Source organism: Cetorhinus maximus, chromosome 2, assembly GCF_964194155.1.
Source record: "Cetorhinus maximus chromosome 2, sCetMax3.hap1.1, whole genome shotgun sequence".
In the NCBI taxonomy this organism is placed as follows: Eukaryota; Metazoa; Chordata; class Chondrichthyes; order Lamniformes; family Cetorhinidae; genus Cetorhinus; species Cetorhinus maximus.
This window is the reverse complement of record NC_135880.1, coordinates 210,144,663-210,165,214: the sequence shown is the minus strand read 5'-3', so window position 1 is coordinate 210,165,214 and position 20,552 is coordinate 210,144,663. Positions and strand designations below refer to the sequence as shown.

At 40.4% G+C, this 20,552-nt stretch overlaps 1 protein-coding gene across 13 annotated transcripts in view; it reads right to left on the bottom strand.

Annotated features, from left to right (window-relative positions):
- Positions 1–20,552, bottom strand: part of LOC144669582 (neural cell adhesion molecule 1-like) — a 485,847-nt gene that overhangs the window by 37,802 nt on the left and 427,493 nt on the right. For 3 of the 13 annotated variants that reach the window (XM_078532150.1, XM_078532156.1, XM_078532167.1), the window contains one exon: positions 15,889–19,761. The exons of the other annotated variants lie outside the window; for them this stretch is intronic. In XM_078532150.1, coding sequence (XP_078388276.1) covers positions 19,682–19,761 — 80 coding nt within the window. In that variant the 3' untranslated portion in view covers positions 15,889–19,681. Of the gene's footprint in view, positions 1–15,888; positions 19,762–20,552 lie in introns of those variants that run through there. 13 annotated transcript variants of the gene reach the window in all.

The following is a 20,552-nucleotide window of genomic DNA, read 5'->3' as shown; positions in this document are numbered from 1 at the left end:
AATAGACACTTTTGGGTAACACATCCACAATTTCTTGATATAGCAGGCAAGGCCATCCCCTTACAGCAAACTCGATTCTCAGATGTATTTTGAGTTATTCCAAACTGAGTTCAGCCAAAAGTCTTTGTTTCCTGGTGTTTTCTCAGGATATGGGCATTGTTAACACCACCAACAATTATTACCATCCCAGGATGTGATGGTGTTCCCATTCACATACTGTGAGTTGGGAGGTACTTTCAATGAAGCCTTGGCAAGTTGCTGCAGTGCACTTTGTAAATCATACAGGCTGCTGCCATAATGTGCCAGATCGTGTTGAGTTCTTTTGAGAGTTGTTGCAGCTCAACATATTTCAGCAAGTGGCGAGTGTTCGAACACATTCCAGATTTGCGCTTTGCAGGTGGAGAAAACTGTGGGGTGTCAGCAGGTGAGCCAATCTCGTCACATTTATTTGTCTGGTGGAGAGTGTTCCTGATCAATGGTGGCAACTGTCCCCAGGAAGTTGATGCTAAGGGATTCAATGATGGTGGCACCATCGAATGTTGAATGGAAGTGTTCAGACTCTCTTGTTGGAGATGGATCATTGCCTGGCATGGTGTGCAAACATGGACTGCTTCATTATCTGTGAAATTGTGAATAGATCTGAACACTGTGCAAGCATCAGTAAACCCAACCTTATGATAGAGGGAATGTCATTGATGACTCAAGAAATACTTGGATCCAAGGTGCTGCTCAGAGGAACTCCTGCAGTGATGTCCTGGGGCTGAGGTGATTGGCTTCCCACAACCATTTTTCTTTATGCTAGGTATGGCTCCTGTCACTGGAGGGTTTCTCCAATTACCTTTGACTTCAGTTTCACCAGAGCTCCGTGATGCCACACTTGGTTGAATGCTGTACTGATGTCAAGGGCAGTCACTCTCTCCTCACCTCTTCAATTCAGCTCTTTTGTTTGGACTAAGGCTATAATGAGATCTGGAGCTCAGTGGTCCAGAAGGAATCTAAACTTAGCATTGATGAACAGGTTATTGGTGTGTAAGTGTCACTTGATAACACTGTTGACGACCATCACTACCTTCCTTCCATCACTTTGTTGATGACTGAGAACAGGCTGACAGAATGACAATTGGCTGGATTGAATTTGTCCTGCTTTTGTGGACAGGACATATCCGGGCAATGGTCTACATTGTGGTCAGTGTTGTAGCTGTAATGGAACAACTAAGGGTACAACTAGTTCTGAACTACAACTGGGATGTTTTAGGGAACTAAAGTTTTTGCTTAGTCTATTGCATTCAAGCTGATGCTTGATAGCGTGTGGAATGAATCAAACTAGCTGAAGACTAGCATCTGTGATGGTGGAGATTCAGGAGGAGACTGAGGGGGATCATCCATTTGGCAATTAAGGCTGAAGTATGTTGTTGAAACTTCATTCTTTTCTTCTCTACGCATGTGCCAGGCTCTATTATCATTGAGGACGGGGATCTTCATGGAGAATCATCCTCATGTAAACTGTTTAGCTGTCTACTGTTTAGCAGGCACACATCATTGTAACTTCACCATTTTCCGGTATGCCTTGTGCTGTTTCCAGCATGCTCTTCTACACTCCTCATTGGGCCAAGGTTGGTCATTTCAATGGATGGTGGAGGAATGAGGGATACACTGGTTCCTGATCTTACAGGCTATTGCGCAACACCATTCTACTAGCTTCTAATGGCCCACAACAAATCACTAGATCTGTTTTCAATTTATCTCAGGTGGTAATGCTACACAACACAATGGAAGCTGTCCTCTTTAAAGATGAGATTAAGCATCAGTCATTCCTACCAGTACGGTTATCCACAGCTAGAATAGAGTGTGTATGATCAGGTAGATTATTCCCTCGCGTTGGTTCATTCAACATTTGTCAAACTCCAGACTGCCAGTTGCATTATTTTGCAACATGGTTGTGCTACCGAATCGCTGATAAACACTGAAGTCACCCACTGAAAGTGTACCTCCCTTGCTTTTTCCAAGTGGTGTCCAACTTGGAGCATTACTGATTTATCAGCCAAGGGAGAGCAGTAGGTGGTAACCAGCAGGAGATTTTCTTATTTATCTTTGACTTGAAGGCAAGGGACTTCATGGAGTTTGAAATCATTGTTGAGGACTCACCCAACAGTACACCGTTCATGGGTCTGTCTGATTGGTGGGGCTGATCATACTCAGGGCTGGTGTTTGAAGGATCTGAGATGTTAGGCTAGTATAGTTCCATGGGATTAAATGATATCTTCTATTTTTTTTTAAACCTTCAGCAGCACAAATATATTTTCAGACAGATTTAATTAATTCCTGTCATAATTTTTGATTAGCTTGCCCTGTATTCTCTTTCCCCATGAGAATGTGGGCAATTTCTGTAATTTCTTTCATTGGATTCCTGAGAATTTGTCATCATTTGGGTGGCCTCATTATTGGCTTTGAGAGTATGATATACAGTTTTATGCTATCATGATTAATATTGCACCCAATGCTCCTAGAGAGGTCTAACCAGCCTCACATTACATAATGACATTGGCCTGAAATTTTGCAAAGCCGAAAATACTCCGCTCCTTAGCAAAACGATGCTGGGACTCCGATTCTGAAAGTCCTACCCCTGAACCCAGCACCCACCATTTTTGCCGGGGGAAACGGAGGCAGGTTGTAGTTTGCACATCCAGATTCAGGGAGGCAGCTGCCTTCAAACAGATGCAACTTTGGTTACTAGGATATCCAAAATATGACTCGTGGGCTTTAGACTTTTGAGGAAAAGTTGTTATTTGGAGATGTAAGGTAGCCTATTGGAGAGGCCCAGATACCCTTTTGGAGAGGTAAGATGCCCCTTTGGGATTGTTGAGAATTGACATGGGCCAGGATATTGAGGTCAGCGAGGGAGGGTGGGGGGGGCCTGCTTGCCGACACGTAAAATGACGCGGGATGACGTTGAGTGTAACTCCTGACATCACCCTGCTCCATTTCAATTTTTAGGTCGGTGGGGGCACAGCTGAATCAGCTATGCACCCGCCAACCTGTCAACGGCCAATTGAAGCCATTTAAAAACTAATTGAAATAATTAATGGACCTTAAGATTGGCAGGCATGTTGGGAGCCCTGGTTGGCTTCAGAAAAAGCATGGAACCTCATCCACGGGTGGGATGAGGTTTCATGAGGGTTTTTAAAAATTTAATAAAATGTTTGAATAAAAGTCATGGGCATGTCCCAATTCATGTGACAGTTTCACATGAGGGGACATGCCAGGGAAAATTTATTTTTGTCCACTGATCATTTTTGAATTTGGTGCCGATCTCCCTGAGGCAGCACTTAGCCTTAGGGAGATGAGTGCGCTCTTTCATGTGCATGCGTGAAAGAGCGCACTCCCGGCTTAGGGAATTCCACTCCCCCCTCCCCTGCCTGCACAGGCAGTGCAAAGCGCTTCCTGGTGGATGTCACGCTGGATAGGCCTTAATTGGCCCACCCACATAAAATGGTGGTGCTCCCCCGATTAGGGGCGCCGATCGGAGGCGTACCTGCACTTCCACCCTGACAGGGGGGCAATTCTTCCCATGAATCTGCATTAAAAAGTGGTTGAGCTTAGGGGAACTGTGAAGCTGTGATGTAATTTAAATCCCCAAGCCCTTTAAATTATTGGGGGGAATAAAAACTTGCTGTGACTCTGCTTGCAATTTCATTAGCTATCTGTTGAAATAAGCGTTATCACTGTAGGATTAGTGCTGCTTGACAGCTTCTACAACCTATCATTATCACAGTGGAGGTCCTGTAAATTCAGTTTGATTAACAAACCCGAGTACTTATAAGCTGTCTTTGATGTGGGGCTATGAATAGAATGTTTGTAAGGAAATGAAGGAAATATTTGTTTTTATAAGGGATTAAGTACTGAAGGAAGTGTTTTTTTTTACGTGATTAAGTGCTTTGAGGAATTTAAATGTTTTGAATGAGTTATGAATGTGTGTTTAAAAATAAATGAAATCTGCAATCTACACTTAGAACTTTGTTATTTAATCTCACCATGGCTTGAGGTCTGCCTGTGGTAGATACTGGGTGCGTTGGCATGGAGGATGTAAGGGCAAAGGGTGGCGGGTGGGGAGCATGAGTTGGTACTAGTTTGGCATAGGGGCTATTAGGGGCCATGGGATAAATTGAGGTCATGGGTTGGCATATGTTGGCACTAAGTGGGCACAGGAGCTATAAAGAGCCAGGGGTGGGTGTGGGGCATGAGGTAGTATGCAGGGCATGGGGGCTATGGGGGGTGGGTACAAGGGCATAGGTTGGAATGGAGGGTATGAGGGGCCATGGAGGTTAAGTGGGGGGCATGATGTGGCATGAGTTGGTACGGACGGGAAGGGGGGGTGGGGTAGGATGTGAGGGCTTTAAGGCTGTTTCTCATTTTATTGCTTTTTAAAAAAAAAACAGCAGGGGCCAAGTCCCGGAACACCAAGGTGGGCCTTTTAACTCGCCCTCCTCTTTACATGGAAGGCCCTACGGCTGACTTCAAGCTCCTTCTGTGTTGGCGGGTCCAATTCCAGTTAGCACCCACACCCCCCCCCCCTCCTCTCTCCTTGTAACGAAAATCAGATCATTCAGGGCATTTTCTCCCAAGAGGGGTTTGCGAATCGGGAACTTTCCTGACTGCGCTCCCAGCTCGGGAGTGAAAATTTGTCCCATTGACTTCATGACAAATCAAAATAGGCATTGCTGCACAGGAGGTAAATCTTACGTGGACCCTCTCAAGGACATCTTCCCTAAGTATGGTGACCAGAACTAGATGTAATAGTCATTGTAATTGTGCTCTATCCCTTTACTTTAACTCAGTACCTCGTTTTTCACTCGTGAAATGCACAACTCCTAAGAATCTTCCACAATCACCTCCACACCTTTCTTTATTATTCTGTTACATGACTCCTTCATTCAATGCCACTTCCTTTCTTATTTCTTGCTCCCATGTTAATTATTTTGCCTTTGTCTATATCCATAGCCATATTGGAAATGTAAATTGAATGGTGGGCTATGTAGTAAGAAACTTATCAGGGAATTAGACTTAATCATAGCAGTATCATCGCATGTGGACAGAGAAATAATTTGCAATAGATTTATAGCAGTTTAAATAGGGGGACAAGACTCCACGAATATCCCCATTCTTAATGACGGGGGAGCCCAGCACATCAGTGCAAAAGATAAGGCTAAAGCATTTGCAACAATTTTCAGCCGGAAGTGTTGAGTGATGATCCATCTCGGCCTCCTCCAGAGGTCCCCAGCATCACAGATGCCAGTCTTCAGCCAATTCAAATTACTCACACGTGATATCAAGAGACTGGTGAACATAAAAAATGGGAGGGGTAGGCCATTTGGCCCCTCACGCCTGCCCTGCCTCAACTCTTTTGTGCCAGCTCCTCATAACCCTCAACTCCCAGATATTTCAAAAATCTATCTACCTCTTCTTGAAATACTTTCACTGATCTAGCCTCCACAACTCCTTAGGGTAGAGAATTCCAGACATTCCCTACCCTCAGAAAAGATTCCTTCGCATCTCAGTTTTAAATGATGTCCCCTTATTCTGTAACTATGTCCCCTAGTTCAAGATTCCACCACTGGTGAAAACATCTTCTCAACATCTAGCCTGTCAAGCCCCACCAACACCCTGTACAGTTGTGACAAGACTTCCCTATTTTTAAACTCCAACTCCCTAGCAAACAGGCCAAAATTCCATTTGCCTTCTTAATTACTTGCTGCACCTGAATGTTACCTTTTTGTGTTTCATGCACAAAAACACCCAGATCCCTCTGTGCTGCACTTTTTTGGAGTCTCTCTCCATTTAAATAATAGTCTGCCTTTTGATTTTTCCTACCAAAGGGCATGGCCTCACACTTTCCTACATTAAACTCCATCTGCCAAGTTTTTGCCCACTCACTCAACCTATCTATATCGCCTTGCAGATTCCTTATGTCCTCATCATAACATGCTCTCCCACCTATTTTTGTATCAGCAGCAAATTTGGATACATTACACTCTGCCCCCTACTCCAAGTCATTAATATAGATAATAAATAACTGAGGCCCGAGGACTGATCCTTGTGGCACTCCACTAGTTACATCTTTCCAACCTGAAAAAGACCCATTAATTCTGGCTCTCTGTTTTGTGTGTTAATCAATCCTCAATCCATGCTAATACATTACCCCCAATGCCGTGAGCTCCTATCTTGTACAATAACCTTTTATGTGACACCTTATAAAAGCCTTCTGGGAATCCAAATACGCTACACCTACTGGTTCCCGTTTATCAACTCTGTTTGTTATATCCTCAAAGAACTCTAGCAAATTTGTCAAACATGACCTTCCCTTTCACAAAATCATGTTGCCACTGGATACTGCAAAAGCCCCGACAATATTCCGGCAATAGTGCTGAAGACTTGTGCTCCAGAACTTGTCATGCCTCTAACCAGCCTGTTCACTACAGCTAAAACACTGGCATCTATTCGGCTATGTGGAAAATTGCCCAGGTGTATCCTGTACACAAAAAGCAGGACAAATTCAATCTGGCCAATTACTGCCCCGTCTACTCTTGATCATCAATAAAATGATGGAAGGGGTCATCACAGTGCTATCAAGTGGCACTTGCTTAGCAATAACCTGCTCACTGACGCTCAGTTTGAGTTCTGCTAGGATCACTCAGCTCCTAACCTGATTGCAGCCTTAGTTCAAACATGGGCAAAAGAGCTGAACTCCAGTACTGAGGTGAGGTGAGACAACCTTTGACATCAAGACGTTTGACTGAGTGCGACATCAAAGAGCCCCAGCAAAATTGAAGTCAATGGGAATCAGGGGGGAAACTCTGCACTGTTTGGAGTCATATCTAGCTCAAAGAAATATGGTTATGGTTAGTGCAGGTCAATTATCTCAGTCCCAGGATATTTTAAAAATTTGTTCATGGGATGTGGGCGTTGCTGGCTAGATCAGCATTTACTGCCCATCCATAATGCCCTTGTTCAGAGGGCCTTTAAGAGTCAACCACATTGCTGTGGCTCTGGGGTCACATGTAGGCCAGACCAGGTAAGGACAGCAGATTTCTTTCCTAAAATTATTGAACCAGATGGGTTTTTATGACAATCGACAATGGTTTCATGGTTATCATTAGACTTTTAATTCCTTTTTTTTATTGAATTCAAATTCCACCATCTGCCATGGTGGGATTTGAACCCAGATTCCCAGAGCATTACCCTGGGTTTTCTGGATTACCAGTCCAGTGACTATGCCACCGCCTCCCATCACTGCAGGAGTTCCTCAGGGTAATTAATGCTCTAGGCCTAACCATCTTCAGAAGCTTCATCAATAGTTTCCCCTCCATCATAAGGTCAGAAGCAGGGATGTTCGCTGATGATTGCTCAAATGTTCAGCATCATTTGCGACTCCTGAGATACTGAAGCAGTCTGTGCCCATATGCAGCAAGTCCTGGAAAATATTCAGGCTTGGGCTGGTAAGTGTGGTGCAAGTTACTTGTCACAAGTGCCAGGTAATGACCATCACCAAAGAGAGAGAATCCAACCATCTCCCCTTGACATTCAATGACATTGCCATTGCTGAATGCACCACTATCAACATCCTGGGGGGTTGCCATTAACTGAACTGGACCAGCCATATAAATACTGTGGCCACAAGAGTAGATCAGAGGCTGGGGATTCTGTGGTGAATAACTCACTCCCTGGCTCCCCTAAATCCACCATCTACAAGGCACTAGTCAGGAGTGTGATGGAATAGTCTCTACTTGTCTGGATGAGTGCAGCTGTCAAGAAGCTTGACACCATCCAGGACAAAGCAGCCAACTTGATTGGCACTCCTTCCACCATCTTCAACATTCACTCCTTCCATCACTGATGCACAGTGGCAGCGGTTTGTATCAAGATTCACTGCAGCAACTCACCAATGATCCTTCAACAGCACCTTCCAAACTGATGACCACCACCACCTTGAAGAACAAGGGCAGCAGATGCACTGGAATGCTACCAAATGCAAGTTCCCATCCAAGCTGCACACTATCCTGACTTGGGACTATATCGCTGTTCCTTCACTGTCATTGGATCAAAATCTAGGAACTGCCTTCCTAACAGCAGTGTGGGCGCACTGTTATGGTTCCAGCTGATGTCACTAGTGGACAAGCCAGATTCCAGGGTGAAACCCGGCTTAATAGATTCTACCTTTTAATTTTGTTTAGAAGTGTGGAGAGTGGATACTGAACAAAGTCACATGAGTCAGCAGATGAACTTTTAACAAAAGAATAAAACATTTATTAAACAAAAAAATGAACTATATGACAATGCTCCTTCACCCACAACTATACCTTTACAGATATATACAGATTCATAAGGGTAGCACAAGTTACAAAAACTCTTATATTCTAATGTTCACATTAAGTGCACAGTCCATGTAAACCAATAGGTGACCTGTGGTCAGGCACACCACACTCTGAAACCAAGTGACAGATGCCATCCCAAACAGATGCTATAGCTCACTCAACTCCCCCTAGACGTTTGTCACACTGAGAGTCAACCGGTCTCACTGAACTCCGCTTTTCACATGAAGGTTTCACTCTAAGAACCCGCTTTGGAATCTTCTCCCAAATGACGCTTTTTCTGGGATGCCTTCCACAAGGGTCTACTTCCAGGATTTCAAACTCTGCTTCCGTTGTTCCTCTCCCCTGGATCACCATGTGCATTCAATGTTTGCCATCTACGCACTCCCTCTCTCTCAGGCTCATCTGTGCCACTGCTTCACATGCCCACAGTAAAGAGTTACAGACCTTTGCCTGTCTCCTTGGGTCTTCTGGCTTCTCTCAAGCCTGTTTTACTTCAAGTCCGTGTCCTGCAGCTTTCCTCCTTTAAGCTTGGAGCTTTCCTCTCCGTTCCTTACTTTCACTTCCAATGAACAGGATCTTGTTCCAGGTTCCTGTTCTTCCTCTGATTATAAGGTCTTCTTGGGACTTTCTTTCTTCCTTTAGGAACTGGTTTACCTCTCCCAGTAGACTACTCGCAACTTGGCATCTCCATTGAGGTCCAGAACTCACTCGCCATTCACTGTCACTTTAACTTTAGAGCAACTCATCTAAGATTCTTAGACTTATTTTCCTTAGCAATCTGCTAGTATGTCCAGCTAGAGAGAGACTTCAAACTGTTTCCTTCACCTTAGAGCATAAGCACCAACTGAACTCAAACAGTTGTTGGTTTCTCTGTGTCTGTGGGTCCCTCTCTCTGAACCCCTGTTGCTAGGCAACAGCACTGTATTTTCTTTCTTGGGTTTGTTTTAACTTCCCTTCAAGACTCATAAAAACTAATTGGAAATGCAGGCATCTTTCAAAATGAAACCAAAACTCAAGTTCCCCCCTTTCTTAACACACCAATACAGAAAACCAAATCAAACTTAAACTTAAAGCTGAATCTCATTCCGAACAGCCACAAATACAAATACAACTTATTTAAACTATCTCTAGTTCCTAATACCAATCCCTTGAAAGAAAGAAAGCTTCACAACAGTGAAGGTTTCTTTACAATGGCCTTACATCAAACCTCACATAAACCTATAACAATGGTTTATTATATACCACACAAATAAATTTTCCATCTCGTTTCACAACTACACATCATATTGTACCATTCCAAAAATGTACTTAAAGAAAATCAATAAATGTAACATTAGTAGAATTTGTACATCATAACATTATCATAACTCAACCCTCATGTTTTGTTTTCCTCTTATTTCCAGTCTTGGCTCAGCAAAGAATGCTTCACTTAAGTCCACAACCCAATCGTCCATTTCATTAGCTGTAGGTGTAATTCCATCCTCAAACTCATTTTCTGATCTCAAATACGGTAAATTCTCATTTCAATTTAACAAAGACAAAATGGCATTTTTGTGAGTTAACATCTCATTTCTCCTCTGATCAAAATCTCTTTTTGCCATTTCAAGGATGTTGTTGAGGTACTTTTTCTGTTCACACAAAAGGGTTTCGTACTCCTGCTTGCTTTATTCTTTAACTATGATCCTGCTGTTTCTCCCAATCCCATTTTGAATAGGCTCTTTCCACTTCTCGTTGAGCAGCGTCAGTTATTTTCTCCAAGGAGTTTCACATTTCATTCCAACCGTTCAACCCTTTTTCATAATTTACAAACTATATCATTCCCACTCCTCTGCAAGTTTTGAATGGTCTTTTGCAAACTATCCATTTGCCTGGATTCCAGCTGCGGCATCTTGTGTATTAACACCAGCAAGCATTTGTAAATCAGTGTCGCTGGTCATTGGCCTGGAAGCGTCATTTTGCACTTTGTCATTTTTGGTGACTATTCTTAAGTTCCAGTTCTGCAAGCACTTCAGTTGTTTTCATATTGTCTACTATTGAAGTTGATAACATCAGCAATATTACTTGGATTAGTTCTTTGTTCAATTAGACCAGAATTCAGCAACAAGTTTTTACTCTCAGGAACAACTTCAGAACAGTGACGCTCCATACCACACATCTCCTCTTTCATTTTCTCCAGGTTTCATTGAAGTTTGAGAATCTCATTTTCTTTTCCCAACAAAGTTCTAACAGTTCGTTAGTCTTGGTTTTTAACTGCATTCAACCAACTATTCTGAATCACCAACAATTCCTTTTCTTGTTCAAGGCATGTCCCATGATATTTCACAGCAACTTCTGATACTTGAAGTTCATCAAGTTTTAACTGAAGATTGACCTTTGTTAAATTTGCTTCCACACATTTATCATTTAGAGGTTTCACATCCTCAATTGTTCTACTTTCTGTGACTGCTTCTCAATTGCTCTTACCAATTCTCTTTTTTCAATAGCAACCTCCTCTTTTACGCATTAAAGTTGGTTTTCTGCATTAATTAGGGTTTCCTTCAATTGCTTGTTATCTGCAATCAGCATCTCATGTTTGGGCACAGTAGTTTTTTGAAGTTTGTTAAGATCAGCATGATCAACTGCCTGCTACAATACAGTCATGGAGGTGTCAGCTGTGGCTCAGTTCATAGCACCCTCGCCTTTGAATCAGAGGGTTGTGGGTTCATGTCCCACTCCCGGAAACCAAGAACTGTGAATGTACTCGAAAGAGTTACAATACAGTCATTGCCACATTAGTCAAATATGGCCCAAAATAAAATCTACCCCTTCAATAGGTGATCTAGGAATAAATCCCACTGGAACAATTCCATTTACCAAGTGACACTATAAGTTGACTTTACACAAAGAAACAAGTTAATAAATTCCATTAATACCTCTTATTAATATTTTTTCTTTCCTAAAACTGCCTGGAACACAAATTGTATAATCAGCCACCATCAATGATTGATCTGTCCCTGTATCTCTCAAAATTTTAATTTGTTTACTTATGTTATTGGAGGAGTAAGGGAAACCTTCTCCCTTTGAGACAAAACATTCAGACCCCCTAACTGCCTGACTCCCTTCACCAGTAATCAAAGAACTCCTCTCTGGATTATCCTGAACCATATCTCCCTTTCCTGTCGGTTCTGAAGGAACACGTTTCACCTGTACCACTGACAGTTTTAACAACCATTTCCTCTTCTGATGCAACTTTTCCTGAGGATTCCTCAGACATTCCTACTACTACAATAGATCTACCATTTAGTATCCAGCAACCTGCCCTAACATGTCCCACCTTGTTACAATGGAAACACTTCAGCCTTTTAACGTCACTTCCACCCTCAGCACCTTCTTTTCTGATCTGTGGAGGAATTTCCTGGGAATTCCCAGCTGTGCCTTCTGATTCCAGGCTGCTTGCCTTCCTTTCACCTTCCCATCTGCTATCCTTCTTGGGTTTGAGGAGATGATGAAAAAAGGGTTTAGATCTATGTACCAGCTCATAACTGTCAGCTATCTCTGCTGCCTGTCTAGCCATTTTAACCCTCTGGTCTTCAACATGGGTTCTAACTACAGCAGGAAGTGAATTTTTAAATTCTTCTAGGAAAATTATTTCCCCAAGGGCTTCATACATTGTCTCTACCTTTAATGCCTATATCCAATGGTCAAAATGACTTTGCTTTAGCCTCTCAAACTCAATATAGGTCTGCCCAGGCTGTTTCCTTACATTACAAAACTTCTGCATGTATGCCTCAGGGACCAATTCATATGCACTAATGCCACCCTTTTTTACTGCATCATAATCTGCAGAAACCTCTTCTGACAACGATGCATAAACTTCATGAGCTCTACCCACCAACCAAATCCGTAAGAGCAATGTTCAGATTTCTTTTGGCCACTTCATTTGCTTAGCCACCTTTTCAAATGAGATAAAGAAAGCCTCTACATCCCTGTCCTCAAACTTTGGGAAGGCTTGTACAAATTTAAACATCTCCCCACTGGGCTCTGGTTTAAAGGTAGTTTCCTTCCCATTAATATTTTCCTTAAAGTCAAGGCCAGCCTTGTGTTTTAGTTCCAGCAGGTACTCCCTTTCCCTCTCATTCCCTTGCCTTTTCCTTCGTCCAAAATTCTATTTCCAACTTTTTCTCTACTAACTGAAACTGTGCTCATGTAAACTTGTCTCCTTCAGATTCTAAAGCTCTTTCACTTCAACTTTCAGCTTTTTGGCCACTAGTTTTTGAAGCTTTGTTTCTTACTTCCATCTGTAACTCGTCTGCCACACTCACCAACTAAGGAACAGTTAATAGCATTAACGAATCATAATTTAAACCGGGCTGCTTCAAAAACTCGCTTGCATCAAAGGTAGCCACTTCGAATTCCAACCTGTATCAAATACCTCGCAGCAACTCCAGTCCTATGTCCAGTACCTCTGACCTCCACGTACTCGTTTTTTTTTAAGGATTCACAGATCCCACCAAAAGTCAAGGATCTCCAATCCCACAAGAGCTACCACCTTATAGCAATAATCCTGGATGAGCCCTCACTTTGTAATAATCCTATCTGATGTTACTACTAGTCAAGCCAGATCCCAAGGTGGAACCCAGCTTGATAGACCCTAACTTGTATTTTGTTTAGAAACATGCAGAGTGGCTACTGAACAGAGTCACAGGAATCAGCTGCTGAACTTTTAACAAAAGAATAAAACATTTATTCAACAAGAAATTATGAACTATATGACAATACTCCTTTACCCACAACAATGCCTTTACAGATATATACAGATTCACAAAGATAGCATAGGTTATAAAAGCTCTCTTAAACTCCGATAAGAGCAAAATAAAAACAGAAAATGCTGGAAAAGCTCAGCAGGTCTGGCAGCATCTGTGGAGAGACAAACAAAGTTAACATTTCAACCCTGTATGACTTCTTCAGGGTTCACTCTCTTATACTCCAATGTTCACATTAAGTACACAGTCCACATAAGCCAATGGGTGACCTGTGGTCAGGCACACCACATTCTGAAATCAAGTGGCAGGTGCCACCCCAAACAGAGACTATGGATTTCTCAACTCCCCACAAACGCTTGTCATACTATGAGCCAACTGGTCTCACTGAACTTGGTCTTTCACATGGGGGTTTCTGATCTCCACTCTTGAAGAACCCGCTTTGGAATCTTCTGCCAAATGATGCTTTCGCTTGGATGCCTTCCACAAGGGTCCACTTCCAGGGTTCCGAACTCTCCTTCCACTGTACCTCCTCCCCTGGATCACCATGTGCATTCAATCTTTGCCATCCACGCACTCTCTCTCAAAGTCATCCATGCCAACAGAACTGCTTCACATGGTCATAGTAAGGAGATACAGACCTTTGCCTGTCTCATTGGGTCTTCTGGCTTCTCCCAAGCCTTTTTTGCTTAAAAATCTGTGTCCTGCAGCTTTCCCCCTTTAAGCCTGTAGCCTTCTTCTCCGCTCCTTACTTTCACTTCCACTGAACAGGACCTTGTTCCAGATTTCTGTTCTTCCTTTGATTAGAAGGTCTTCTTGGGACTTTCTTTTTTGGGTGTGCGCCCCGATGTCATCACGCACTCACGCGACATTTCACCTGCCAATAATTGAAAGGCCTATTAAGGCCATTAATGAGCTAATTAGCTTGAAGCTTACGCTGCCTGTCCAACCTAATGGTTGGTGGGCGGGCAAAAGGGCCAAGCGGCCTTTACATTTTTTAGGAAGCCTCACCCACAAGCAGGATGAAGTTTCCTAAAGCTAATACAGATTAAATAAAAACATGTCCCCTCTCATGTGATACAGTCATGTTTCATTAAATTTTCATGTCTTTATTTATTTTTCAAAAAAGTGCTTCAATCTCCCTGAGACACTGAGCTGCCTCAGGGAGATCGAAGTGCTCTTTCGTGCGCACGCTTGAATCGCATGCCAGGCCCGCTCTCCCTCCTATGCCCCGCCCGCACAGGTAGCACTACCGCTTGTGATCCAAGCAGGGCGGGCCAATTGTGAAATAGCGGAGCAGAGGCGATTGCGGGCGGCAGTCGGCTCCCTGACCACCCCTGCCCACTCCCGCCGAGCCCCTCCGACAAGGGAAAATTTCAGGCCGGTATCTCCCTTGAGGTCCAGAACTCACTTGACATTCACTGTCACTTTAACTTTAGAGCAACTCACCTAAGATTCTTAGACTCATTTTCCTCAGCAATCTGCTGTCCAGCTAGAGTGAGACTTCAAACTGCTCCCTCCACCTTAGAGCAGAATCACCAACTGAACTCAAACTGTTGCTGGTTTCTTTGTGTGTGTGGGCCCCTCTTTTGGACCCCTGTTGCTGGGCAACAACACATTTTTTCTACCTTGTGTTTGTTTTAATTTCCCTTCAAGAGTCATAAAACCTCATTAGAAATGCAGGTATCTTCTAAAGTGAAACAAAAATTCAAGTTCCCCTTTCTTAACATGCCACTGCAGAAACACAAATCAAACTTAAACTTAAAACTAAAACCCTCTCCTAACATCCACAAATGCAAATATAACTGACTTAAACTATCTCTAGTTCCTAACAGTACCTACACCACATGGGCTACAGTGGTTGAAGGAGGCAGCTCACCACCACCTTCTCAAGGACAATTATGGAACAGGCAATAAATTCCAACATGCTGTAGAAATAAAAAAAGTTAATCATTCTCAAAATTTCAATTATCCTTATATCTGCTTGGAATTTGGTGAATTATATTGACAGATTGGACTTTTTACTTACTGCATACTTTAGTAGTGTAACTTATTGAAGCAATAAACTAAAAATGCATGCATCAGATATACTCAAATGAAACATACTAAATAGTCATTTTTTGGAAGTCCAATGTTGAAATGTACTATGTAACACCTGTATGGTACCTGTTATGAGGTTCCATATACATTCAGGTGCTAAATCATGATTCACTTTGCTACCGTGTCATTTTACATTGTTCAAGTTATGTTGCATAGGGAATGCTTGGAGCATAAAGATCAGAAAGCCACAAAAATGCATTCTTTCAAAATATATGTATTAATGTACAGAATAATCAGTATGATCTCTTGGTAGAGGCTGGAATTCAATAAAGCTGACTCTGTGAGTTCTTATTAACTGGCTGAGTTTCATTCTTGTTTCTGGCATCATCAGAACCACCTGAATGAATTGCAGCCTTGTAAGTCACTTTCAGACATCCATTTTCCTATATATATGAAATATAAGCAATGGCACATCAACATTATTATTACTGGGTCAACAGATTGCTCTGCATTGGCTGACCTGAACAATGAAGACAAATAACACAGCAGCCAGATTCTTGACAGGAGGTTCAGCATTTAAATAGAGAGCATTTAAATTGACTTTGACATCTGGATTGTATGGTGGGATGGACTGACTAAATGATCAAAACCATCTTATTGTTATGAAAATGTCAAAAGGCCAACTAAACCTGACTTTCTGTGTAGACCTGTAGTTCTTGAAATAAATCTGAATTCAAACATTTGGTAAATATACACATCAAAAGTCTGTCAGATGTGTACTTTATTTTGTAATAAAATTCTGCAGAACTGTTCATTTGTTGGCAGGAACTTTATGTTACACATTTCAAGCTTTCCCCAAAGTTAGTGCAGTCTTTCAGACAGTTAATGCCAACTTAACTTTACAGTTAGAAAGATTAGTACATTTTTAACAACTTTCAAGCCTTAGTATGAAAACTCCTCTTCTTTGTAAACATATTTCATTGAAAATTTAAGGTTGGGTACTTTATGCTCCTGCCAATGTTAAGAATGCTGAAATTGAAAGGACATAAGAATTCTAAAATTCTGCACTGAATGTTTGGATACATTAAACTTTGAACTATCAAATCTCTACAATGTGACAGAGACTTTTTAAAAACATGAATTCTCTCTGAAAGCAGAATCCTGCTCTGCAATCTCGCAGCAGTTTTTTTTAAAGCCATTGGCAGGATTTTCTCCCTAAACTATTGTCCGCTTTGTTAAGTGCAATCCTATAGGTCCCAACTTCTTTAGACTGCCGGCATATTCAACACAAATAAAAACATTCAACTTTAGGCTGAAGAAATCTTAAAGGTGAATCTGATAATAGTACATTAATTTTTCAAGCTAGACTCACTCTTAAATTCATCAAATTTTCAAGGAAATACAATATTTTAAAACATCTCCAATGATATTTTCAGAGTTGTTCATGCTAGTGCAACAAATGAACTTAATGCACAAAATGGGATATTTATTAAGACTAGATTTGATCACCCACCTAATTGTGCACTGTTGTCTCAACATACATAGTAATCTTTAGTGCCAAATCCAAAAAAAAGGGGTTTCAACTCAGTGGAATAAGATTTTGTCCAAATATATATCTCAAGGTTTAAATGTTAAAATATATTATTTTAGGGTTGATGATCATGTGAATGCAGGGCTCAGCTTTTATGAAACAAAATTAATTAAGAAGTGTACGTACTACATGCAATAGAGTTCATTAATTTGGACATAGACTGAATAAAGATTATAGAGCACACTATTGCACGACTGCCGAAAGAAAAGCCTGCAGTAGTATATTGATAATGTTAGTGCAGTTGTGAGATACAGTTACCTTGGAAGAAATGCTACACTATTCTTTCTGTAGAATTTATGTGCCATGACAACTCCTATAGAAAGCTGTGAAGCACGCTTGCTCATGCTTATTAGTATCAACTAAGAAAATCTTTTCAAACCATTTCAGGAAATGAGGGATAACGTTGCTCTAAATATAACAAATGCAGTTTGTATGAAGTTTCTCTGTACTATTTAACATATTTGCCCATTTGTTTTCTTTAAATGGTTACTGAATATGTCAAGATATCATACAGTGAAATTTCATTTGAAGGTGGCAACACCAATGACAATTCCATCCCACAGGTTCCACAAAGACTTTGCAATAATAGCACACGTGAAGAAACAAAGAACAGAGAAGGATAGATCTCGGTGAATGGTAACATTCAAAAGAAACGAGTATCTTCAAACCCAAGCAACAAAAGTGATTTTGGTGCTAAGTTCTCATATGTTTGTAATTACAGCATCTACAGGCCTGAATTTATGTAAATTTATGTCATACATAAGAAACATTTTGTGTTTAGTTACTTTGTATAAAAGAGAGCACAAAAATTTAGCAAGGATTTTTTATGCCAAATGCAAATTTATTTTCCATTCAAGCATGGACATGCCTCAATTGAGGTACGTTTTAGTAATTAATAACTGCCATCCTGTTTAATAGCAACAATTCTTGCCTAGTAATAACAAAATATGGACTAGATACAGCTCACATTAGCAAATAAATGAGATTTCACCATAAAAACATTGACCACTTCCGTGGAAAGGTACTGAGTTATTTAGAACTAATATAATTGCTAAATTCAGTAAGTGCACCTCTTTGACAATAACAAAGGAAAATGGCAGAACAGAAAGCATTTGGATGAACTCTCCTGCCACACCCTAACCTATCAGGCAATTCAAACAATGGCAATCAATAGGGATTCCACTTGCTTTTCATTTCCTTGCTGCATTAAATTTATTGGGTGCTTCGTAGGAATTAGTTAAATAAATATGGAATTAGTTAAAGAAATAAATGTATTGAGAATAAATGCCACATAGAAAAATTATTACATTTATTAGTTTGGCATTCAATACTATCAAGAAGCCTTTTCCTGTTTATCTGATTGCCATGATTAGTTTTGTAGTATTTACCGGTTGCGTTTCTGTGAAAACATGCAAATATGAAAAGTTTTTTCAATGAAAAATAACTTATAACAAGTTACTGGTCACATGCTCAATGTGAACAACGTAGATACAGTGCATGATGATTACAATGAATAAACAGGTACATTTTCTAATTCATTACCAATTAAACACGGCTTCGACCATATCCCACATTATAAACACAGAATTACACAGTGGACTAGTTTGCAGATTAAAAAGAGAGAACTAACCCAAATCCTCTCTTCTCTTTGTTCAGTTCTATAAATGACCTTGCTTATTTTCCAGTTCTGATGAAGTTTATATCCAAATGTTAATACAAGGTTTTAGATGCTGGCAATCTTGATGTGTGCATTTCCAACTTTTTTTAAAAAAAAAATCAGGTTGCTTTTATCTCTATTCTTGATTTGTATTTTAGAGGAAACTTTAAATCTAATTCTTGATCATATAAAGTCATGTCAACACAGGTGTAAATTATGAACCAGAACAAATAAGTGTATATAAACAAATTAACCGTTTCTTAATGAAAACTATTTATTTAAGGAAATAGAATTTAGTCAATTGCGTGTGTCTTGAGGAAATTGTAGCAATATGCCTCCACATTTTCTTAGTTACCTATGGCACATTTTTTTTTAATCTGTAAAAACAATTGAATTAGAATCTTTATATTTAAGGCAATTCTACCATATTGCAGTCAGACCTTAGGAGTCTACATTAATTTGCTTACAAATAGTTTAGTTAGAGAAAGCACTGGAAAAAATATCTAGAGCCATGACCTACACACATTTTCAGGAGTCTCCTGCATATGGTATGGTGCATGCTAGCATAGCTGTATAAAATTAAGTATATTTAACCAAGCTGTGTGCTTGAGATAAGCTTTCCTTGCATGTGCTTGCATTACCACTAAAATACCAATTGGCAAAATACAGCAAAAAACCTCGGTATCATTTTTGGAACTAGATTCTTAAATCAAAAATTACATTTTAATTATTTTTCAATTAAACTTTAAATTGACAATAACTTGTATGAAATTTTTTGTAGCTGTTCCAGATATACAATATACAATATTTATACCATGGTTTTACTTCTGTTTACACACATACAGTTGCTAATTCCTTCGAGCCATTGTTCCATTCATCAGGCTGCCAGGCTACAGTAATGACTTGTTGGGTGAAAGAGGAAAAGGAAGATGACAGAAATTTGAAGAAATAACTAACTCTAGAATGAAGCAACAGGGAGTGACAGATCCTCACAAAACAAGGCAATTACAGGGCAACAGAAATAGTCTTCTAAAGGAAAATGAAGAAATTGGCAGAAAATCTTAGCTTAGGTAAAATGAAAACTAAATGTACATGCACATAAAAGAACTACATGAAGGAGAACGGATTTTAAATTGACATTTCGCTTAAACAGCTCATTTGTTTTGAATACAAATGGTACAATTCTGTTTATAAGTAACATTCAAATACATCTGAAGCAACTGCAAAGGCATAAAATTGTGTGTTGAACTGTCTGGGGAGAAACCAGCATGCCTTTATTGAGGGTCTAAGACAGCAAAACAACTAGAATTGCAGAGAAGAGTAATGAGAAGAGTGTGCATGATATTGATGAACCACCCAAAGTTGCTGTTGTAGCCAAAGTATTTCCATCCAAGGACAGCAAAGAGTTGTGAAACAAAATGGCCAGTCCAATCATTCAGTGTTCACAGAAAGCATAGGGTAATGGAAACATGTGCATATGAAGACAGACAGGTAGAAAAAAGGGAGGGAGGAAAAGGGGGTGGGGTAAGAGAGAAAAGAGAGAAAAAAAAGATCATAAATACAAAACCAAATTAAGAATTTAAGGTAAACAAATAAAGTGTAAAAGTTAAATTGAAATAAAACAGATTAGAGAAATATCTGTGTAACATAAAAGAGTAAGTATGCTTAATTGTAAGCAGAGCACACTAGGTCAAAGATCATATTTCATGGTTACAGGGTAAAAGGGCACAGAACTAAGCTGGGAGAATGGGAATGATCACACAATGGGTTGCAAGTACAGAATAGAGCAAAAAGAAACAGTAAGTAGTCTCAATGAAAGACAAACATGAAGCTGGAATAAGGCTGGTAAGAAAGGATTTGAAATTAATGCTATTTTTAATTTTGCTGGCATTATGTTAGCTGCATTCGGTTAAATGACTTTCAACTACTGCATGGAAAAGCAGATCCCTTGCCCATGCTACAAGCTGTTGTGCAAGTAACTGCCTTAGAGATGTAACAGGCCAGTTAACATGTTCAGCCTTGTCATGCAAACTGCAGCACTCTCTGCTGCATCCCCATAAAACATTCATGTGTTAATTCATTAACCACTGAACGCTAGAATACATCTACAGAACAGTTAAAATATTCAGAAATCCAATTAATCATTTCTTGTGCCA